Below are 24,618 nucleotides of genomic sequence, written 5' to 3' on the forward strand. Positions count from 1 at the left end.
GGAGGACGCGTTTAGCTAATACACCGCAGGTCCCTCGCCGTCAGTCTCCCTTGCGGCTTCTCTGCCGGGCTGGTGATGGAGGCGCTGGCCACGGAGCTGGGGGCTCTGACTCCGGAGCAAGCGGCGGCTCCTGTGAACACGGTGGAGGTTAGCGGCGGGCGGCAGCGGGGACCGACCGGCCGTTGCGGGAAGGGGCGATGGGCCCTCCCGGAGGGGAGCGGGGCTGGGGGGAGCTGAGGTGAGGTGAGGTGGAAGGAGACCACCTCTCTCCGCGCATGCGCGGAGCCCCCCACCTGCCTGCGCAGGTGGGCGCGGGGGGGTCTACGGCGCATGCGCGGCGCCTCTCGGCGGGGCGAGGGGGGTCTGTACCTCACGGAGCTGAGCTCGCCCTTCTGAGGGGCGGTCGCCGTCCCCTGTGTTTGCCCGGCCTGTATCCTGCAAACACGAGCGAAGAGGTGTTTGTCCTCGGCGGCAGTTCCTTTAGAGTTTGCTAATTGCCTCGCGTGGGGAGAGGGAGGAGACGAAGGCCGTGTTTCAGGTCTCTTTGGCTGGACTGGGCTTTTTGTGTAGAAAGAGCGTGTCAGAAATGGAGCCCAAGAGCCCCATGCTGTGCTTTGCCATGAATTCCTCTACGTGCTCCTGCTTTGCCATGAATTCCTCTACGTGCTCCTGCACTGTGAGGGGCAACGTTACACCACAACTACAGCATTGCCTTGTACTTCTAAATGCTGAGTGTCAAACTAAGACAATGAGGTGCTGATGCTCTGTGACTATTACAGTGTACTCTCTTCTGGATATAGGTGATGCAGCCTCATTCTGTGCTGTCTGGTCCTCCTCACCTTTGCCTTCCGCCTGCATCTCTCATCCCAAATGTGGGGTGGGCTCCCCATGCCATGGGGGGAGAAGGTGGGGCTGATACAGGGTCATGTTCCCTGTGATCATCAAAGAATAGAAATGGGGAAAAGTTTGTAGGAACTTTGATATGCTTACACTTGTCAGTACTTTGTTTAGATAGTTTTGCTAATATTTGTAGGAGTTAGGGTATTGGTAGGTTTTACAGAGACTCACATCTGCAAGTGCTGCTCCCAGGACTGAGATTCTTGCATGTATTTTGAGAAGTAAAAGTCGTAGCAAGTCTTCCCTTGCTAAGAATATAACTTACAGTGTTAACAGGACAAAAAAAAAAGTTATTTGTACTTAAACAAGGACATGGTAGTAGGGAATTTTCTAAGAAATATGTATTCTCACATAAGTTGCTTTTAGAAAAGACAACGTCCCATTGCGTCCTGAGTAAATACGGCATAGTACGTATGGCTTACCAAGATGATGCAATTCATCTCCCTGTTTAGTTTCTACTCATCTAGGTTGGCTTTACACAGTCTTTTTTTTTTTAAACGGATCTGATTTTAAATAATGTCACTGTCTAATAATTAAAAAAAACCAACCAAACAAAAAAGCTCAAGCATCTTAGATGTTTGGTCACTCTTTGGAAAGATATTTCAAACTGTTTTTTGTTTTCAGGAAAAATGGAGACTTCTTCCAGCATTTCTAAAGGTTAGTGTTATGCACTCATTTCATGGTGTGAATACTTAGTCTCCTTTCTAACTTTACATTACCCTCTTCTAACTTTTGCTGTTTCCCAGAATACCTGTCCTCACCTTCTGTGTGGTTTTTGCAGGGGTTTTTTGGTTTTGGTTTTTTTTTTTAAGTTCCATGCAGTTATGGGTAAACTTGTTACATGGATTGGTTTCTTGGTTAATTTACAGATTAATTTGTGGAGACATTGTTTCAGAGGTCTGCATTTTTGTATGGCTGTTCTCAAGGAATAGAGTATATATGTAATGTTTCTAGATTATTTTACTGTTGTAGTGGCACTCAGACCATATTCATTGTCTTTATATAAGACTGTGGTGTTAGGTTTGTAGTTGTCTTTGTCATAGGAAGCATATAACCACAGATCTGGGTTCTGCAAAGGCTTGAATATATATATAGCTTCCCTCGTGAAGTCAGATCTTGACTGAACTCAAAGATTACTAGTGTTTTAATTTCAGTGCTATTCATGTAATCTGGTATTAGTTGAAGGCACAGTTCTATATAAAATGCCATTGGATGTAATAACAGGACTAGTTGGAACTGAGGAAGGAGAAAGGCAGTAATGACATTTGTATCATAAAGGCGACAGGTAAAGTTTGTGATGTACATAGGTACCTTCAGGGAATTGCAGCCACCTCTGCACCCGTCGTCAGTCTTCAGAAATGTTCGCCACTTCAGCAAGGTTTTTTTCTGCCTCACTTTGTTAATTCCTTTTTTAATTCCTTTGTTAATTCCTTTTTTTCTTTAATCCCAGTTCATTTTACTTAGTATAATCTCCCTTCTTTTGATTGCTCTAGACACCTTAAACTCAAATCCTTGAAATGTACCGTATCAATTCATTACCTGGGGGAACGGGGTACTGTTTATTCTGTGTGATATTACCCCTGGGCATGTTCTCTCTCTCCCTGCCTACAAATCAAACTCAGATTTCTTATGAGTGTCCTGCCCTCCTGTGACTGTTTCCTTGCTTATTGACTTCTCTCTTTCACATCCCACTTCTGTTCCGTCTCCCCTGTCTCATTAGCCCTCCCTCTCATTCTTCTTTATGCCAGCTGCTCTTGTTAGGGTGCAGACAACTTCTTTCTCAAGTAGCACATGTAGTTAATTATACTATAAATGATTAAAATTATTTCAAAATAATGGCAAACTGATAAAATATTTTGACTTGCAATGGCTCTTGTTTGTTTATATGAATTTCAAAGTCTATTGGGTGTTTACTTTGTACAGTTACTGAATTACTTTTCTGACTCAAAGAACAATGATAGCTGTGGTGTAAACCTGGAAATGTACAGTGTAGAACCTGACCAATCATCCAGGCAGTTCTCAGAAGTTTGCCAACTGAAAGAATTTAGCACAGAACCAAAAGCACTTATAAATGCTTGTATCTTAATTTCTGCCTTGTGTGATTAATGTTATTGAACCTAATTTTATTTGCTGCATGCATGTATTTTCCAGGTGAAAGGACTTGTGAAGCAGCACATAGACTCATTCAACTATTTCATCAATGTAGAGGTATGCTTTCTTGGTGGGAAGAGAGTGGCTCTTACTACTCAGAAAAGGCACATGATTCTATTTTTTTTTTTTTTTCCCTCCAGATAAAGAAAATCATGAAGGCCAATGAAAAAGTTACAAGTGATGCTGACCCAATGTGGTACTTGAAGTAAGCATGAAATGATTTCCATATCAGTAGTAGCATGTGTACTATCTCTTGGGTTTGTTATTGGCTATAAAATAGCCAATGGCTGTGTAGGTATAAATCAAGAGAGTATTTTCCATGACTTATCTCTTATTTGGAGCATTGAAAGATGGGAAGATTTAAAGAATAATCATGTGAAGCAGACTTAATAGCCAGCTGTTAACAATAGCTTATGTTACCGTTTTTCTGTAATTTAGTAATCTCAGATGAAAGATGGGAATTTCTTTTTGTCTATTTGCAAAGGTAACTTGGGGTTTATTGCATGCACAGTTTAAATTTTAAATAACTAGAACACAGCTCAAATATACTGAGTTACTTTGGGAAGAATCACTGCTCACTATTAATCAACTTAAGTTCGTCAAAGTAACTTCATTTTTCAGTATATGTAGAATTCTGCTTCCTTCAGGTCACCTGAAAAATATTTGGCTCATTGCTCATTTTGGAACTGTTTGTATTACAGGTACCTCAATATCTATGTGGGTACTCCAGATGTGGAAGAAAGCTTCAATGTGACACGACCTGTATCGCCTCATGAGGTATTAGTGTTTGCATCTGTCTTTGATCTTGGGAATGTCTCGGGTAGTAGCTGCATGTAACTTTATTTTGAGTATGTGCCTGCTGCATTAGGTGATGCAATGCATTCGACCATCACTGTATAAAGAAGCCTCAGAGATTTAAACGTGATGTAATAAATGTGACATTTTTTTTCTTTTACTTTTTTCTGATGTGCGAATGGCTGTATTCAGTGTTTCATGGTAGCTGTATTTGAGTGGGTTTCCATGAAAGTAGTGAAAAGTACTTCTCTTGCTTAATCTTGTTGCTCTGCTTGTGACAGAGCTGAAGTCCTCACACTACAATGAAGTGTTCTTTGATGTTTTTATTAACTTCTTTTTAATATTAGTCCAGCTACTGTCTGCACCATAGGTCACTTCAGTCTCCCTTTCCCTCCCAGTCTTCTTTGGGGATGCATCTCTCATTTTTTGCTCACAGTTTTTAAGTCTGAGTCATAGAGCAATCATGAAAACTGTGAGCAGAAATGGATGGAAGTTGATAAAATAATAAGAAACTGCAGAAGAGCGTTAACCTTATGGGGAGCATATTTAACTTCTTTGCACTGCTGTAACCATGTAGGTTAACAAATGGATTGTATACTTCTGGAATAAAGATGCATGTTGGAGAACAAATGCTGCTGTGACTGACATCAGAGTCTGTTGCTTTTGGCAGGGTATAAGGTAGATTCTGTACATATAAGAAAGCAATAAACTAAGATAAGGTTTGGACCTTGCAGGATTGCTTCCAGATATCTAAAGCCATTCACTTCCCTTCAGAGATTGGTCAGGAACAAAGTATTCCTCTCCTGCTGCTATGCTTTGAGATTTATACCACTGCAACAGAGGTACTGACAACCTCTTTTTGGCCTCAGAATGGGAACTGAGCTTGAAACTTGCACCTTTTTTCCCCCATTTACCTACATACAGCCTGTTGTCAACCTAATAAATCAGTTCACATATCAGACACTTTTTTCCTTGCTATATAGAGTTGATACTTGGAAGTTGCATTGTTGGGTTTTTTTTTCATGTAGTGTACGTGGCACACTTTAGATTCTGTCACAAAACACATTCAGTGCTTTGGAGAAATTCTGTTTAAAAAGCCATCTAGTGGCTGCCTCTTGTGCATAGCCACGTTTTCTGTCTCCAGTGACCTGACTCAAATCTCATTTAACTCGATGGAAAGATTTTAAGTAAGGCCAGTAACTCAGCCATCAACAGTGCAATTAGATGTAATACAGGACAGTTCATGGATCTCACAAATGTGTAGCTAACGTTAAATCACTAGATACAAACGTGCACAAAATGCAGTGGGAAGTATTTTCTATATATGAATGAAATTGCATGCAAAAAATTGTTTGTAGCTAACAACTCGTATCCAAGAGTGCAGGTATTAAAATGCTTGCTTACTGTATAATTTTAAAGTATACAAGCAGAAGAGGGCAAAATAAATGCTTCATAGAGCATATTGACCTTTAATTTAGAATAAACTACTCTTGCATCTCAGGTATATCCTCATTGATGCTTAATGCTAGTGCATCATTTCCTCTTTTTTTTTTTTTCAGTGTGTTATATGCACATGAAGGCCACAGTTATTTTCTTAAATAGGATGCTGGTCAGGTCAAACCAGGGGTGCAATTTAAAAAACAAAAAATACCAAACAAAACAAAGAGATTGGATACTTATGAGTATGTCATTACATTTCTCTGTTAGAGGCTTCCCAAAGACACCTAAAATGATCAGATTTTCATAAGGGTCTTGAGTATTTTACCTATTTTCAATCAAATTTGGGAGTTGTTATATCCTTGGTTTCCTTGAAGATCAAGTTATGCCTGTCTTTGATCTCTAAGTGTCTAATGTAAGGAGAAGTTACATTAAAGAAGGTGATACAAAAATACAAATGCTGGAATATTACAGTATGTAATTCTGATTTTATATCTCTGTCTTGTGTGGACAAAGCACGCACAAAGAATCCCAAAGCCTTTTTTCCCCTAAGTAATAGTAATGAAGCTGTCTAACTCTCCTTCTTATGCAGTCCTTATGGGAGTTTCATCAACTGTTCATACAGATGAATTTAAAGTAATTAGAATGAAATATTCTCAGTTACTTTTAAATTCAATGAAATTGCTGGGAGCATAATGGGACCTAGTTTCTTACAAGTCACAGCTTGAAAACTGCTGGTGCACATCAGTATTTTATTACTAGGGAAGTGGTTTACTTTTTAATGTGGAGAGAAGGAGCATACAGTTTGCAATGATTCTTGAGGCATATTTTTCCATACAGTTGCATCTTCAATGCATGGTACAATCTTAACTGCCTTTTATTAATGCATAATCAATACACTGAAAGACTATAGAACCATAAATGTACAAGTCTGAATACTGATAAATCTGTAATCCTGGAGCTCAGAGGTATAAAATGCTCAGTGAGGTCACAAATGACCTGCTGTGAGTTGCTCAGTTTTATTCAGCAAACGCAGTAAACCTTGTCTTGCATGAAGATACGCAATACCTTAAGGGCTAGCAACAGAGTCATAGAGTGAGGTTGAGGAGAGCAGATCAGAAAGATTGGATTAGAAATGATTGAGCCTTGAGCTATATAATGTCCTATATATGTATATCCTGCTTCTCTTGCTATCTGAGGAATTTGCAAACAAATTCTGGGAATCCTTACAGGAGGTGATGCTGTAGTGAGGCTTCTGTAAGTCATCTTTAGAAACAGTACCATACAGTGAGATTTTCTCATTCTATTAATAAGGTAGCGCAGTGTCTCTTTTACTCTTGTGTGTTTACCTTCTATCAAACTTCATATGACAGCACAACTCTTCAGCTGTTGAGAGTCTTCTTATAGAAAAGTCCCTGAGCTGAGCACTGCTCTCAGAGCCTGTGGCATAGTATGGTCTTCGTGTCAGCTCTGCTGATTAGGCCTGTTTGTTTAGTTAAACAGTTTAGAAGTTATGCTCTGCAGTGCTGTCATCTGAAGACACAGATCCACTGGCTGCTTTTGAAACATCGCAAGAATTTTATTTGTTTTTTTTGTTTTGTTCTGTTTTAAACTGGAGACTCTGTCAAACATAGTCCAGGTACCATGAAGAGCTTGGTCAAGCTTCGCTTTGCTTGATTTCTTTGTGAGGACTTACAGGAGGCAGGGCAAACATGGGATGTTTTAAGAGAGACTCTTCAGTTTGTAAGCTAACATCTAACCACATGACTGTTCTCCTTTTAGTGCCGCTTGAGAGACATGACTTATTCTGCCCCGATTACAGTGGACATTGAATATACACGAGGTAGCCAGAGGATCATACGCAATGCATTACCCATTGGCAGGTAAGATACTGTATGTTGAGCTTCTGGTATTAGTTTTCATTTGCTCCTGTGTTGGGAAGAGTTTTTACTGCAAAATAAACGTGGGCTAACCTTGCTTCCTTGTTAAAAGCAAGCATGCATGTTAAAAGTGAGCATGCAAATCTTGATGAACAGCTCTACAGGATGTGATTGTTAGGTTCTGTTACAAGATTTCGTTTTGCAAAAGCTTTTGGAAATCTGTCTCCTTCCAAAAGATGGATGTTGTCTATGTTTGTATTGATACAAAACCAAAGAGGGAAATATATGAAAGAATACTGGATCTGCAAGTTGCATTATTGCAAAATGAAAATAATCATGTTTGCTTTGTAGCCAAATTACTCAGTCTTTCATACATAATATGTAGAGATGCATCTGTGGAAGGTGGATGGTAAAACCAGCAAAGCAAGCTTTAGTTCTTCTGTACGAGGTTAAGCTCTCTTTTAAAATTGGTTTGGTTTAGAGCCAAGGCTGAGCTTCGTGGAGAAATGTTGAGGATTTTTTTCTGGTTTTGGTTTTCTAAAGGCTGTCAAATGACTTGAGGTTATTAGTATTGTGAAGGATATGTAATTTCTTAAAGAAAAAGTAGTGTGCCTTAGGGAGAAAAACAAGCTCTTAACCATACCAAAAAGGCAAAATACCTGGCAGTTCTAGAATTTATTGAAGGCAAAATTCCATTTTAAAGGCAATAAAGATGTCTGTCTTTTACAGACAAGGTTTCTTAAAGACTGACCCTGCTGGCTTTAAAGGTCAGTGTCTTACAGAGACTGTTTACTGTGTGACTGTGCGTCTTACCAAAGGTGGAATACTGGCAGGAAAGAGAAGATAGATACCTAAGGAGCTACACTTCTTGTAGCGAAGTTTTAAGCTAGTATATAAAAAAATATATACTTTAACTCTGTCAACAGAACATGATACACAGCAATGCATTTACAAAACCAAGCTTCTGTAGCTGTAGTAACAGTTTATTGTTCTAAGTCATTTCTTAAGAAAAGAAAAGTTTTTAAAAGACCATCTAAATTTGGGTCCTTTGAATTATTTCATGGTGTGTGCTGTAGGCAAAGAAAAAAGTTCAATTAAATGTGCGTTTTCACCAAAATACATTATGAATTTGTATACAAAAGACAGTACTTTAAAGGATAAGTTATAGCTAAAAGCAGCGCAACAAAAACTAGTCTAGACATTTGTCTACCTCTCTCTTTTAAAAAAAAATAATAATGGGGTGAAGAAGACTTGTAAAGCATCCGTAATATACTGGAAAAGACTAAATTACTGCACAGCACTAGTAGGTTGCATCTTACATTAAGGCTTGTTCCTGTAAATTCTTCTCTTTCTCCTGTGAAGTAAGGTGACAGCAAAAGAAGTAAATATTCTCCATTAAAAAATAAAGTTACGTCATCCAACTGGTTTTCAGGGCATACATGCAAAAAGTCTTTTTGCTGTTAAAAACTGCTAATATCCAGTTATTGTTTCCATGGGAAGTAATTTTTGTCATCTATCCCTGGTATTATGCTGGTGTCCTTTTGCAAGGTGAGTATATACAATGCTCTTGTTTGACATGCTGTTCAGACTGGGACAGGAAAGCTGTACGTTCCTTCCTCTCATTTCTGTTGTTTGGCAGAGTCACTGATAACCTGAAAGGGGGTTGTAGTGAGGTGGGTGTTGGTCTCTTCTGTCAGGTGTCTGGAGATAGGACAAGAGGAAATGGCCTCAAATTGAGGCAAGGGAGATTTAGGTTAGATATTAGGAAAAATTTTTTTACTGAGAGGGTTGTCAAACATTGGAATGGGCTGCCCAGGGAAGTGGTTGATTCACCATCCCTGGAGGTATTCAAAAAGCGAGTGGACAGGGTACTCCAGGGCATGGTTTAGGGGGCATGGTTAATGGTTGGACTTGATGATCTTGAAGGTCTTTTCCAACCGAAATGATTCTATGATTCTATGATTCTATGAACCTATGTGTGTTAGAAAAAAAAAACCAAACCCAGGGCAGTATCTTTGTGTCTTTAAAAAGGAAAATTTCCTTTGAATGCTTAATAGCATTCCAAATTAGGGTACCCATTTTCTGTGTCTTTATGCACAGAAATTCAATAAATTTATTTTCCCTTTTTATTTTTTTTATTTTCTTCCTGTTTTTCCTGATAACTTCAGGTATTTAAAAAATTAGATTCTGTCCTCAAAAGGAGAATGACTTACTGTACTGTCTTATGTTAGCTGCAAAATATTTTATTGTTTGCAGGTGAAATAAAGAATAGATACTTGGTGACATCTGTTTCACTGGAGTTTCAGTGATGGTGTTGCCGAAATCCAGAATAAAACTCCTTAACAGCAATGAGAAGTTAAGAAGCAGGCACTCCTTTATTGCAGCGCTGGGCACACGGGGGATCGCTCCACCTATCGTGTGCACCTGTCTTGTCTAACGATACAGTTAAATACACACCTGTTATACATATTCATTAAGTTTCTGGGAAATGTTATACATAATCATCAACTTTCCAGTAAATCATTAGCATATGTATATGTCTCTTCACGCAGGCGCAGCAAAGGTCTCTGGTGGTCTTCAGAAGCCCTCTGGTGGTCTTTCATAGTCTTCCTCACTTGTCTGCTTCTTGACCTCCTTTAGCTGAATCTGCGCAGTATGATTCTCATCACTATCTATATTAGTTTGCATAAAAATGTATGCTATGTTCTCTTTTGAAATCCAACCTTTTCAATGATTGGTCTTTCAGTTTGTTATCAAGATGGGAAAGGTAGGGAGTTTCCAAGAAGCAAATCTTCTTGGCTTCTTAAAAGAAAATATAAGCCAACGATAATCAGCTAAAAGTACAGTACTGCACATTCTTTAAGTTCTTTATCTACTATAGTCACACACCACAACTCTATATTCCTAATATTTCAGCTGTAATCAGATTTGATTTCTTTTAAAATGTAACAATGGCATTTATGTACTCCATTTTGAGTTTCCTTATGCCAGCTGGTTACTGTTTCTGTTATAAATAGCCAATGCATTAGGCTTATCATGTGTGTGATACAAGATTGTGATTCTCATATGGAGATTCTTATCTCTAGGAAACACTTTCTCAGTGAAATAACTGAAGCAAATAGGTTATCTATATAGAGCACTGTAGTGACAAGATAGCTTTTTATCCTCTTCAAAAATATAGAACTTTGAGTTCATCAATTTTCTTTTAAGATAAAAGAATATGAAAATGGCCAAGAAATTCAAATAATTGATAAGATTTGAATAAAAGAAATATAACTTCATTAGCAAGAGCTGCCTAATCTTAACTTTTGTTGGAGTGATTTTGAATGAAATATCTCTGAGATTGCAAGTAGTTGCATGGCAGAACTCATGGATAAATTTTGTCAAAATGTGTCTTAGCAAATATCTGGAACATAGGTCTTACAAAGGCTGTCCACCAAGGAGTGAAATTCTGTAAGCTGGATCGAAAGTCCACTTTTTTGTAGAAGAGACTAAAGGGCATGGCGGTCTTTTGGTAGATGTAGTGATAAGCTGTTTTTGTCTTCTGCAAAATGCAGCTTTTTCTTTGGAAGTAAAATATGCTCTTTCAAAAATTTTAATGAAAAATCTGAGAGTGGAAAGGTATGTTATGAAGCTGCCTATAAAAGTACTCTTTTTAATAATAACTGCAAAATCATTGCCAGTTCATTGTTGAATAAGCCAAATTCCTAGTAAGACTGCAGTGTAAACACACAAACCAAATGAACGTGAACATTCCCTGACTTCATCGCAGGGTGATAGAATAATTCATGCTGGAAGAGACCTCAGGAAGTCTACAAACCTCCTGCTCAAAATGGGGTCAGCTCTGTGATCAGATCAGGTTGCTCAGTGCTTTATCCTGTGAGATATTGAAGGCCTTCATGCATGCAGACTGCCCAGCTTCCCTGTGCAGCTTGTTCCACTTTAATTTCTCTTTTTTTAACTCCCTAAGCATGGAATTTGTTTTTAATTTCTTGGAATACTTTTCCACCACTTCATGTTGCTTCACAAAATGCTTGCTGCAGGCTTCTGTACGAAGATACCAGAGAAATCAGAGCTACTACTGGGGAAACTTCATACCTAGGTTATGCATTAGAGGCACTATCTGTCTGCAGCCATAATGTGTGATTGCTATGTGGGAAATCAGATCTGAACTAGCTTTTTTTTCTAATTAAAATTGGTAACAGTGGATCCGCAGTGGCATGTTCTTCAGTGCAGACTGTACTGGTTTTGGGGACCAGGAGTCTTTGTACTAGTAATCATTGGCCTTCGTGACAGTGCTTGTCATGGATGCCTGTAGTAGCTGCATAAAAATTAAATAGGAAGTCTTCAGTCTCTGCCAGTAGATGTCCATTTTCAGGTCTCTCTTTTCAAACTACATGTTCAATGAAATAAGGTGGGATTAAAGGAAAAACCTGTTGTTCATAGCTTGAATGTATTCTAATTACCTTACACGTGTTTTCTTCAGTTTGTTCAGCATGGTTTTTGTTCTGAATTTGACTATTTATGTTTTTCTATCTGAATCTAAAGTAAAAGTGTGCCTGGTTTTCTTGCAGAATGCCTATAATGCTGCGTAGCTCCAATTGTGTTCTTACTGGGAAAACTCCAGCAGAATTTGCCAAACTTAATGAATGTCCTTTAGATCCAGGTACATTTGCATTCATGTTCTTTTTTCCCATCTGTGCTTTTAGTTTTAAATCTTTTTCAGCAAAGAAATACCCCATTGGTATGTTTCCTGCCACTGTGAATTCATTGTGGGAACTTCTCAAGTGTATACTTGTAACCAAATCGGCAGGCTTTTGAAAATAGTAAGAAATGGTTGACAGCATGGAATGTTTGTATTTGAAGGTGGAGTTTTCAACCACAAAAACAACACACCAAAATTTTGAAAAGGTTGAGAAGTGTATATAGTATTGTACTGTGATGTGTTATATGGGAACAGAGATGGAGTTTGTTCATGAAAATGAAGAGGTTCAGGGGAGAGTGGAGTATAATGGTGTCCTCCAGAGCAGGCACACTCATTTGCTGCCTTTTGTAAAGCAAGAATAAAGTATTACATGATAATATTTGAAATGTAGAGAGGAGATGAAGGGTTATAACAAGCAACTTCTTTGGTTTTTATCTGCGGCCTTTGAAGCATGCACTCGACATGTGCTGTGTTTGCATGTGATGGCAAGATACAGTGACACGATGTGCTGTGCTGGAGAAGCATTAATAGACAGCTACAATTTAAGAGAGGAATCTATCATGGCTCGTGCAGATTCCTTATATTGTCTTAGATACAGCAAGGGCATTAAAATAATTTTTTAAAGGTAATACAAAAGAAATTTCTCCTGGAGTGCTGGAGAGATCAAGTTGGTAGTTACAGGAGACTTACTCCCTTTATTTGATATGAAGCATCTGAAATGGCCAGTTCTTTATTGATGTCCTTATGATACACTCTTCTGACAGGCAATATTTTTACCTAATTTGTAGAACTAACAATTCTGTAACATCTTTTAATAAGTATGGTTACCTTAAGGTTTGGGTTTTTTTACAGCTTTGCAGTTTTTGGTCTGCCTGTCCGAGTACTTCCCAAATAAAGTTTTAGAGCCCAGATACTATGTGTGAGCCTAGCAAAAGTTCTGTTTAATCCAGTGGAACATTTTCATAGTTACCATTGGTTCCACACAGAGTTTGTTCTTTCCTCTTTTAAGGGAGAATTTACTCTCCTGTTTTGTCCTTTGTGTACTTACTGTTTACTTTCTAATAATTTATATTCAAAGGCATATTGAAGGAGGTGAGTAAGGTGCAAGGGTACTGACATGCAAACCCTTTCTTTTCTATTGAATAGGTGGCTATTTCATTGTTAAAGGTGTAGAAAAAGTCATCCTTATTCAAGAGCAGTTATCCAAAAACAGAATCATTGTGGAAGCTGATAGAAAAGGCACAGTTGGCGCTTCTGTTACCAGGTAAGTGCCTGCAATTACATACGGGAGATAAAACCAAAGCTTTAAATGTTCATTGTTGTAGTTGAAGTAGCCACGTAGTTTTCTTCCTAGTACAGTTTAACAGGAAAAAACTAGACATTCAATGCCCCTCTCTTGCTACTGTCATTTTGTACACTAAAACATCAGTCCCAAAATCAGTTAGTACAGTATTCCCACAAAAATCAGTGGGAGTTACTCATACGCTTCAGGATTCATCCCAGACTAGAAAAAGCAAGTTCTAATTTTTAACATAACAAAGTGCACTTCCTAATTGATGGTGTTTGGTCTCATTTTGCAGCAAGTAACATGGACATTACTGCAGTGGAAAATGGATGTAACCTTTTGTCTGACTCTCTAAATCAAATTGGTGTAAAAGTTTTTAAAGGCAATTGAGAAGGAAACAAAAATCAAATATTTTTGTACTACACAATTTATTGAAAATGGCACGGTAGTCTAAATTTGGCCTTTTTGTTGGAGTTTTATTTACATTTTGTTTGCCTTTTGGTTTTGTTTTTAAGCTGCATGCTGGTATAATACGGTGCTTGTCACTGTTCGGTGTGAGGGCTGTTTTTTAATTCTCCATAGGCCTCTCACATCTCTCCTAGCTCCTTTACTGTTCCACAGTAAGCATAGATGAGGCTAAATGTACAACACAAAGTACTATTATTTCATTACTGCTGTTGCCACAGTACCTGTGCACAGTTTGACCTTGCTGGTTATATCCAAGTCGATGATAAAAGCATGCGAAGATGATTTTGAAAAGTACAGGCTTCTACTTGCTTAAGTCGAATATTGACCTTCCCCATCACAGGTCATAATACCCTATTACCTTGGAGTTACAGGGTGATGTCTGGCTGTTTTAATGTAATTTTAAAAAGAGGTGAAAGTGGGATTAATTCAGCTGAAAGATTGCTCAAGCTTGATAAGATTTATACAGAAGATTCTAGGAATGTCAGTGCAAACTTTCTGTTGGACATAATATATTTTTTTTTTAACTTCAGTTCCACGCATGAGAAGAAGAGCAGAACAAATATGGTTGTGAAACAAGGAAGATTTTACCTCAGGCACAACACTCTGTCAGAAGATATTCCCATTGCTATCATATTTAAGGTAATACAACTGTTGGTTTGGGAAAAAAAAAAAGCAAAAAAAAAAAAGGCAAAAAAAAAAAAAGCTGTGCTATAGCTCAAGAATGAAGATTGGTGGCAGCTCTCAGAAGTTAGTATGTACAGAAGGACTTGGCAGGGCTTAGAGAATGCAAGGTTTTTTCCCCGGGGAAGTCATCCTTATTGTACAGCAAAAAGGAGAAAAAGTGCTGCATTTTTCTGCAAGGAGAGCATTGCTGTGGCAAGACAAATGCCTGCTACCCCCTTACTGTTTTGTAAGGTCCCTCTGCACTGCTGCCTGTGCTCCTGTTGCTACAGAAAGTCAGAAGGCTTTTGGTTTCTTTTGTTATGACCTATGTTGCAAACTTGTGTTAAGGGTCTTTGTTTCTGGTTTTGGTCCTCCCCACCTCCAACTTGTGGACTGCTGAGTAGCTCAACACCCTTTGTTTCAGATCCGGGGACATGACATAGCCAGGAGCTTGTTATACGTGACTTCCAGTCATAACCATAAACAAAACCGGTAGCCTTTGGGGAAGTCTTGCAATTCTTAGACCTATTCTTAAATCCTTTAAGATTACTAGTGACTTGCGTTTCTTGGCAGTTTTCTTGCTTCCCCTGTGAATGAGCTCTGCCTCAGTCAGAATACTTCAGAATCCCTGCCTGGTTTAGGAGCACTCACCAGTATCTTCAGTGCAGTGAACATATGGACAGGCATCATAGCTTTGAAGCGATCTCCGGTGGAACTGATAAAGGGCTGTGAGAGGCATCCACCCTTGATTCTGGGCAAGAACTGGGGAGTATTTGCCCTGCCATCTGAGCTGGTGACAGTGTCATGCCTTGGCCGTCATTGCCTGTGAAACTGCCAGAACTGCTTTCTTTCGCCCTCTGCTTCTCTCTTTCATTTTAATTCACTCAAGGGTGCACACAACTGAAGGCGTAAAACGATGACTGCTCCCTTTGTGCCCTACAGGACTGGAAGCAGGCTGGTAGCCCATCTGTGTGTGGTATTGAACGTGTTGGGCTACAGCCCGTTAAGGTGGGTGGACATGCACTGTCCGGCTGCTGGAGAAGACAGCAGGGCCTGACCGTGCCGTAGGCTAGGACCTGTCCTCCCAACAGCTGGTAGCTCCTTCCTGTCCTGTAGGCTTCGCTGCTGCCTGTAGGTTTGCAGCCTGGCGCAGTGCATGTGCAGAAGGAAACTGGGCAGCGGTCGTGGAGGCACTGTTCACAGGGAAGGTGGCTTAGGGCACAAAAATGCCTCTGACTGGATCTAGCAACCAATAGAAGTAAATCCTATAGCTCCCCTTTGGTCTTCACTATAATGGTTTACAGCTCGGAAGGTTTGGGGAGCGGATGGTCGCTCAAGGAAATAAATTGCCAGGAGAGGGCAGCACTTGCTCACAGCATCCAAACAGTTTCTGCCACCAGTGCTGATTTGTTTGTGTTGGCAACTACAGACTTTCCTGTGTTACCACAGCTCTTTGGCTGATTGAGAGTTGTAAGAATCGGTTTTCTTGTAGGAAGTGCTTTGGGTTTGGTACAAGAAAATAGTTTAATAATTGGATTTAGACTTGAGAAACAAATGTCTGTTATCTCCGATGAACCTAATCTCTTCAAGTAGTTGGAGGAGATCATCTGGTTTTAGTGACCAATGTTAAAGGAAGTTGAGAAATTATTTGTGGACAGAAATGCACATAGAAGTGTCAGAATTAAGTTCACAACTTTTCTGTTGCAGGAAAGTGTTAATGTGGCTCTTAATCCATTTGCTCAAGTACCGAACAGCTGGATTCCACCTTCACTTACAGACTTTTATTACATTTTGTCACCCCCTGCTGGTATAGATAAATACCTGCTCACAGAAGAGTAACTGCTCTGGGTTATTAAGCCTGAGGAGGTGGTTGTTGGGGTTTTTATTAAGCAGCATTGTACTGACTATTTGATCATTTTCTGACAATGCTTGCTGTAATTATCCCCCTGCCTATATGTATCTTTTATATTCTAGATAACATTGCATAATTTTTCCTTTATTTATCGAATAAGGGGTTACAGTTGTTAGAAGCTCTTGGCCGTAGTGCTTTTCAAAGTTTTATATTGATTTAATCCAGTAGCAAATTAGCTGCACCCGCTTCAACTATTCTGAATGTTCCATTCTTGACTGGCACTTAACTGTACTCATGAGTGATCATTTTCCTTACCTTTCCTTTAATGACATGTGAACTTCAGGGATCTTCTGTCCACTTTTGTCGAGGATCCAGCTGGAAACTAAAAAACCCAGACAGTCTTTTCAATGGATTCTTAGGCAGGCACCAGCCTCCGATCTTTCTTTCTTGGGCATTGCTGTAATGCAGTATTACTTTGTTGTATTTAACTACTAGAAGCAAGCTTACAAACACTATAGCCCTGCAACTGGACAATCCCTAACTTAGGGATCCCCCTGTAGCCTCAGCTCTCTCACATGGCAGCAGTATACATAGGAGATTTGTTGGAAAAGCAAGGAGAATAATTCCTTTCTGCTGAGACCCAAGCCGTGGGCATGGAGCATGGGTCTTCCTCATTACTCGTAGGTGTTTTGCTTCTTGTATAGATACACATCTGCAAGGGACAAAGTTAAGCTGTACAGACAATCTAAGGCCTGAAGTTTTGGTTGCTTCTGCCCCCTTAACTTCTACTGTAGCAACTCTTTGTATAATTTCCAGTTAAAAAATAAACTGAGAAAGCAATGACAAAAATTTATTGCTCTGCATTTCTTCCCAGACCAGCATCCAGGCTGCAACCAAGTTCGACAGACCTCTGTGTTTTGACTAAGAAAATAACTAGTAATTGGTAGAGGGCTGCTCTCCAGTGCATGGGCCAGCTAGAGGGGACAGTTTTGTCAGGGACTATCTGAGAGTCAGTGGGAGAAGGTTGGGCAATTTTGGATTGTCTTTCTAGTTCCAATAGCTTTAAATGGCCCGGTGTTCCTGCAAATGACTTAAGGTGTAGATCAGGTACAGAAAATAATTGTAACTTTACAGAAAAGAAAGCAAGTATTGGAGATCTATGATGTGATGTGGATTTAAAGCTACCGCAACTGTGAAGTGGAGGTGTACTACTATGCCTTAGACATCTTTGTCAAAAGCAAGGGCTGTGGAGTAGAGAGTATTACAAACACTACCCCCTGACAGAGCTGAGGCCTAAAATTCATAAAGAGCTCCCTAGACTAGAATCTAAGAGCACTTTTATGTTTCAGGCATGAGTCATGGACACTTCTTAGCTGCCTGCTAGGATGAGACCTGAACATACAGTGTTCCCCATCATTTTTTTTCTTTCATGGTGAGGAAGGAAACCCAGGTGCATGGGCTGTGAGGAGGGGTGGAAATAGTGTGGATCTAAAGGTCTCTTGATCTGGATAGGTGGGGGGACTGGACTGTGTAGGGTCACCCTAAAGGTGGCATCTGCCTTGCAGTTCATCCTTATCCATAGTCTCTTCTGAACTGCAAGCCTGAATGACCTTGTTCTGCAGCTTTGCTTTTCTGCCAACCAGACCTGTAAGGATCTTTGTGATTGGCATATTCCGTGATTTAACAGCTAGTTGTGCCGAGCACATGTAAGTTGTAGTTCTGTGAAGTTTAGCCCACTGACAACAGATAACTGAAATTTGATAGGCTACAAAAGGCATGGTCCTGGCACTATTCTGGGACAGACTTGAAGAGTCTGCCCTTCAGATGTGGGCGAGTTAGTGCTTTGTTGCTGTGCTAGCTTAAACACTTTTTCTCTAACCTTTCTTCTTGAAAGGGACAGAAGCATTTGTGCAGCCCATATATATGTAAATGCAGGTTTGGGTTTGAAGCAGTGATATAAATTGGACAATTTTGCCCCCAAAGTATGTATTTGTTGAGGTTTTTAAAGGGCTGTCAACTACCTTGTAATGGGAAACAGACACAACTAATTTGCTTCCTGCTTACTGTGTAACATTGCTTCATTAGTTAATATACACATGCAACCAGAATGGTATTTAGGATGTCCTGAGTTGACCTGCAACCCCAAGAGACCTTTGTTTTAGCTGTGTGTCAGTTGGGCACAGATCATAGGACTGTGTGAACTGTGTGGATGGGTTTTTTGAATATGTCAGGCTATGAGCTATGCACGTTTTATCTGGGGGGCTCGGACAGTTTTAGGTAGCAATGAGCATTAGAGGAGGTGTGGAATATTTGTGTAGTACTTCAGGGTGTTTCTATCCTGAAAAACATCAGGGTTACAGGTGAGGTAGAGCTGCTGCTTTTGCAGGGAGCTTCCTACATTGCAGGGAGTTAGAGCTGTTTTAAGGTAAGGGCTATTTTTCTTTTGGGTTTGTAATCTTGATTTGGTAGACTTGAGTGAGTCCTGGGAGCTGAAGTAAATGAAGGTTGCATGCTGCACCAAAACTGGCTGGGGAAGGAAGAGAATTATAAGTAACCTAGGGGGACTTAAAAGTTGAATTTTACAACCTGATTGCTAGGTGAAGTATCTTTAGTTTATGTGGGAGCTATAAGGAGCTGCTCTAGGACCTGAGGCAAAAGATTTGAACAGCAGGTCAAGTTTCATTTTTACAAACCTGTGTTAGTCTTGGAGCTGTTAAGATGCAGCTCTAGAGGAACAGCTGAATGGTGGTCTTACTGGATCTGCAGAATTACAGGTTCCCATGGCTGCAGTTTCATAGCCCGTATCTTCTGAATTATGAAAGCTTCAGACTAATTCTGTCTGTGATGTCAACCTCGAACTTCCTTGACATCTTTTTAATCCAGTCATCTGCCTGTCTCCATTCTGTAATTTAGCCTGATGGACTGCAGAACTACATTCTAGGGAAGTGCCATGGAAACGCCTAGACATCATCATTAAGACATGAGCTGGGGGAGGAAGAGCTGGGCTCACACTCTCTCATGCACACTCTCTTATATGTACATGTGTGTGTGCACACACAGGCGCATGCACACACACACGTTTTGGGCAGCAGGAACCTCCCCAGTCCTAGGAAGTGGCTTACCCCAGTTGGACCACTTTCTCCTACTCAGGATGATCTGAATAGTCTGAATGTTCACTTTGACTTGTCTGCCTTATGTCCATTGACTACTAGCCTTCCAACCATGCTCTTCAATGGCCTGCTACTGTCTCCTTCCTCATCCTTTCACTGCTACTGTTAAGTTATCCCTTTGCAATGTCTCCTTCCCCTCCACTGCCCCCTAAAATTATCCCTTTGCGACATCGCCTTCCAATCAAAAATAAACAAGACATCTTGTCTCCTGCTATGCTTTTATGTTAATTCCTTTTCCCTTGGCTTTGTCCTGGGATCATGAGCACTTTAAGCATAGGACCCATTCCTACTTTGCATGTCCTCGATGTTTCTGTAACACAAGCAACAAGCCAGGAATATTTTATTACTATCCTAGTGATGTTACAGGCTAATTCTAGAGTACTTTTTGGGTTTTGGTTTTTTTTTTTGTAGAAGTGCAACATCAGGGCCAAATTTACTAAAAAAGAAAGTGTTAAGATTACAAATCTATCTGATACCAGCATGGGCCTGTTGCTTGCCCTGTTAGTGTTGCATGTAGGTGGATTTGCATGTGCAGCTTTGCCCATGATTGTTGAGAGTACAGAGGAGAACAGATGGGTTTACTTTTAGGCTATTGTATCAGCGCATCTTTTTCAGTCATTTGCCTAGGTTTATAGTTATGACTTATAAATTAATTTCCCCCAATTTGCACTTATCTAACAATATAACATATATTTAGTGGCAGATCCCAGCTTTTCCCACACACAAATTCAGAATGCTCAAGTGAGTTTGCTGCTACAAACTTCAACTAGAAGATCTACATGGGCATAATGATATGTCCTATTCTCATCTTGTCAGACTTTTGATCAGAGAATTCATCAAGTTAGAAGAAATCATCAACCCTCTTTAATTTACCAGGGCTTTCTGTTTTTTAATGGATGAAAGAGCATAGTAAAACTGCAGCTTGACTTTTTTTTTCCCACTTGTTTTGTTCACTTTTTATGTGTCTCTTACGATCTGGTTGCCATCCTAAAATTAACCTGGTGGGCAGAAATAGGGTTATATCTTATCACCTTGCATTTGATGTGCTTTAGATAAATGTATTCCTGGTATACATGCCTAGAGTGGCACAAAGATTCCCTTAATAACATTTTGTTCTTCTGTAGGCTAAGCGCAATAATTGTATGAATCCAGTTGTGGTTCTTAAACTGGTTTGCTGGTTAGCTATTTAAAGTTCTAGACACATGGAAAATTACTGTTGTGAAGCTTTCATGCTTTTGTAGAGTTTCTTATGGGTCTGGCTCTCAGGTCATGAGGGATTTTGTTAACTTCTCTGCTGAGGTTTTTAAACTACTGTGTGACCTTATTTGAAAGGGTGAGAAAGCATAATAATATTTGAAAAATGGAGATCTGAACTACAGTAATATCACTTGGGCAAATCCTGGTTCTGAAAAGAGCCTTGAGATCAGAGGGGTGACTACTTAGTGGCAGCAAACTATGATGAAACACTCTGGTGAAGTAACTGTGTCTTGATTTGGAATTCAAGTCTGTCCGAGATGGTGAAATTGTCATCTGTGCTTTGCGCTAAAACGGGAATGTTCTCACACTGTTATAGGTGTCTGCTACTTTTGCACTGCTTTTAATTTCTAGTAAACCACAAGGTGAAGAGAGAGAATTTTAAGTTAAAGGAACTTCAACCAACCACTTCTTTGTTGAAAAAGAAAGAAGAAATGAAAGAAAAAAAGGAAAAAAAAAAAAAAGGCTGGATACTTCACAATTATAGCAACAGTTTTGCAAGGGGATAGCGTTAGCTAGGTGTTAAGCAAAGTGACACCCAATGAAGGCAATAAGAAGGGAAGGTATTTGTGCATTTTTGAGGAAAATGTGACTTTTTGGGACGCTGCCAGTTTTTAATGAGAACCAGAGTACTAGGGTCTACATAGGCCATTATTTACAATGGTCTTTGTGGCAGGCAGTTTGAAGAACAATATGAATGCAAACGTAACTTCCTCACAAAGTTCTGAGAAACATATTATAACTCAGCCAGAAGAGGTTTAGTGAGATTATTCCATTTCTTGATATGGCAGAGCTCCAGGCAAATGTGTGAAGGGGGGAGCTTTAGCACCATCTGGAATCCACAAAGGGCTTCACTGCTGGCTGCCACCTTGAAACACTTACTGATAGAGAGATTTTTCTAAACCTGTTAAGCGCTTTCTTAGTTTATTAAGCTTTTTCCGCAGTATAAAGTCTAACAAGGTGTCCAAGGATCAGTGAAATAATAGAATGGCTTTCAAGTGGAATTCTGTAGTGAAGTCATCTTCTAAATGCGGAGAGCTGCAAAGGAGGTAAATTGTAAACGTTCCTCAAGTAGGACGTGCTGCATCACAGTCTACTGAGTTTGCAAAATTGCTTGTGGTAAGAGACCATGTGTAATCTTTTAAGAAATTTCACCTTCCTTTATTTATTGTAGATTCTGACTTGGTTTTCATTGTTAGACAGGTAGGGTTGTTATTACCTGGTATTTATTTTTTTTCTTAAGAAAAAACATAGAATTTAACTCCTGTCAGTGAAGAAAAAAAGGCTCTCCAAAAAGTGTGTGTGTGTTCCTGCTGCTTATCAAGATTTCCATTTAATGTTCTTCCATAGCTAGAATATGTGCTGCCAGTGCCAGATGGCACAGTTTCTTAGAGAAGAGCTAGCTCTTGCTTAGTAGTAACGCAGACAAACAATACCAAATTAGCATAAGCAAATGTCAGTGAGTTAACATAAAGCCTGTGCTATTTCTGTCTTTTCTTCTTTTCCTAGGCCATGGGTGTTGAGAGTGACCAAGAGATTGTACAAATGATTGGCACAGAGGAACATGTGATGGCTGCATTTGCTCCTAGTCTGGAAGAATGCCAAAAAGCTCAGATTTTTACACAGATGCAGGTGTGTCTTTTCACATGGCCAGAGGCCATAAAAATCTGAAGACTGTGGGTATTGACCACTTTGCTGTGTCAGCAATCAACATACACTTCGTGTTTTGAGGTTTGTTTTTTAGGGGTTATTTTAAGCTGAGGGTTTTTAAGTGAGACTTTGCTCTCATTGCCTAACTGAAAAAAAAACTAACGTCAAGAAATGCTTTGTTTTCAGAAGTCCAGGGTTATGTTTTAGTGTATGTGATGAGTAGTGATGTCCATAAGATTAGGATTTTTTGTCAAGGACAATTCCCATTTTTCAAAAAGGAATTGCATGCCCCGTTTCGCAGAAGCCCCATTGGTGTGGACATGACCATTTCATCATGAGTAGATGTTCTCCTCCAATTCTAACCTCCTGTGTAAAGCCCAGAATAATAGCCACCCTCCATCCTGCTGAAGACTCATCAGAATTCTCTTCAGCTCATACACTTTTTAATTAGCCAGAACACAGGCCATTTTGCTGGCAGCATTTCCATCATGTACACATTAATCTGCTAGAAGAATCTTTGAAGATTAGTCTTACTTCTGCTATTTCATTCTAAACTGTATTGAACCTTTCTGTGTGTGGTGTTGAGTGTTGTAAATTGAATGTCTTTCTAGTTTGCATCTTTTGGGGCTTTTCAGGGTTAGAGGTAGCATGAAGGCCTCCTAATTCAGAGTCAGAAGAGTAAAATGGTGATGCTGGAGGAACATAGAGAAATGTGAAGCATCCAGGAAAGTAGAAAAACAGAAATACAGAAGTTAGTCTGTGCAAGAAGTGTCAAATGAAATGAAAAAAAAGTGAGCTATTTGGGGAAGAAGGTAACAGATGGAAAGGATAACCTGACATCTAGTGGAGAGGGTAATTCTTTGGCATAGGGGGCATGGCTTCATTTCCAGGCAAGAACTTCCTGTGTGGACCTGGGTAGTTTCTTTGACTCATCTGACCCTGAACTCTGCAGCTTGATTCCATTTCTTGGACACCTGGTAAGAAAGTAAGAATCCGTTAATTATTGCAAGGTACTCTTGGAGACACATGTAGATGCCACACAGTAGCATTTGTGCCTATTAAACAGTGAGTGCCACCTCATGGTTTACTATCTGAATGAAACTTAGCAAATACACAAAAGAGCTGGAGATGAAAAGTCAAATTAAATGAACTAGATATCTTTGGAATTTATATAATCCTTTTTCCTATATCTCTGCAATCCTGTTTCTTTTAATATTGCAGTAATCACGTTCTTTCACCAATTCCCATTCCAAATGTTATCAACATATGATAAACATGTTGTATATTTAATTATAATCAATTGTGTCAATTTTCAAGTTTGTTTTTTTTTTTTATTAGCATCACTTATGTGTTTGGTATTTTTCACTTTGCTTGGAGTTTGTATCATCTGTGGCTAGTGGGATTGCACTGACTGAGGAATACATACAGATATCCGTGTGTGTGTATATTTGTATAGGTTACAATTCTGATATTAACTTAATTGCCCCCCCTTGACAGGCATTGAAGTACATTGGAAACAAAGTACGAAGGCAAAGGATGTGGGGAGGCCCAAAGAAAACAAAGATGGAAGAAGCACGAGAGCTGCTAGCATCAACTATTCTGACCCACGTTCTTGTATGTAATGCTTTTTTTTTTTTTTTTTAAACTGGAGTAAATTTGTGTGGTTATTTATGGTGTGAGCTTTGTTGGCAGGGAAAAATGATTGCTTTGTAGCTGAGATAAAGTAAATCATCCTCAAAATAAAGGGGAAGATTTGGATTGAGTCAAAAGTAATCTTTATGTTTATGAAATGCTGTACCATTGAACTACTTACCATACTATGCATTTTTTCTGCATAGTCAGGCGGTATCAGCTATTAGTTCAGGACCTTATTCTCATGACCTATACCTTTATTCTGACTTGTTTTCATTTACTATCTGTTTCAATGTCACTAATGTATATTACTTTTTAGCATTTTTTAAGAAGGTAAAGTGCACAAATCCCTTTTGTAACTCCTCAGTCAGCCCAGATAACCCATTGATTTAAATGGATGTGTTTGAATAAGAACTAAGGACCTGATCCTGAAACATCAGTATGTTTTTCTTTTTTGTTGTTTTGTTTACAGGTAAAGGAATTCAACTTTCGTGCCAAGTGCATATACACAGCAGTGATGGTGCGCAGAGTAATTTTGGCTCAAGGAGAAAATAAAGTAGATGACAGAGACTACTATGGAAATAAACGTTTGGAGTTGGCAGGGCAGGTGAGTCTTTACTTCAGAATGAAGTGCTCTTTTGGGATTTTGTTACTATCTGCTTTTAAAAGTTGCAGAATAAGGAGCATTCCTGTCTTCTTGATTGAAGTGTTTTTCCTCTCATTTTATTTTTATTGTCTTTTCTGTGTTGACTCATAGATATGCTTCCCTGATTGAGACT

The 24,618-nt window shown here is 39.4% G+C and overlaps 1 protein-coding gene across 3 annotated transcripts in view; it reads left to right on the forward strand.

The window, feature by feature from the left end:
• The first annotated feature begins 3 nt into the window (after nt 1–3).
• Nucleotides 4–24,618, forward strand: part of POLR3B (RNA polymerase III subunit B) — an 82,082-nt gene continuing 57,467 nt past the window's right edge. For 2 of the 3 annotated variants that reach the window (XR_008235572.1, XM_052789680.1), the window contains exons 1-12: nt 30–147; nt 1,522–1,554; nt 3,049–3,105; nt 3,189–3,253; nt 3,750–3,825; nt 7,063–7,163; nt 11,735–11,826; nt 13,012–13,129; nt 14,149–14,257; nt 22,067–22,189; nt 23,705–23,821; nt 24,312–24,446. Coding sequence is in view for 2 of the 3 variants with exons in the window: in XM_052789680.1 (XP_052645640.1) it covers nt 76–147; nt 1,522–1,554; nt 3,049–3,105; nt 3,189–3,253; nt 3,750–3,825; nt 7,063–7,163; nt 11,735–11,826; nt 13,012–13,129; nt 14,149–14,257; nt 22,067–22,189; nt 23,705–23,821; nt 24,312–24,446 (1,098 nt within the window). In the remaining variant the exon portion in view is untranslated. Of the gene's footprint in view, nt 148–1,521; nt 1,555–3,048; nt 3,106–3,188; nt 3,254–3,749; nt 3,826–7,062; nt 7,164–11,734; nt 11,827–13,011; nt 13,130–14,148; nt 14,258–22,066; nt 22,190–23,704; nt 23,822–24,311; nt 24,447–24,618 lie in introns of all 3 variants that reach the window. The other variant, XM_052789679.1, reaches the window with a different exon arrangement.

The sequence above is a fragment of the Harpia harpyja genome, chromosome 6 (genome assembly GCF_026419915.1).
Source record: "Harpia harpyja isolate bHarHar1 chromosome 6, bHarHar1 primary haplotype, whole genome shotgun sequence".
Classification (NCBI taxonomy): domain Eukaryota; kingdom Metazoa; phylum Chordata; class Aves; order Accipitriformes; family Accipitridae; genus Harpia; species Harpia harpyja.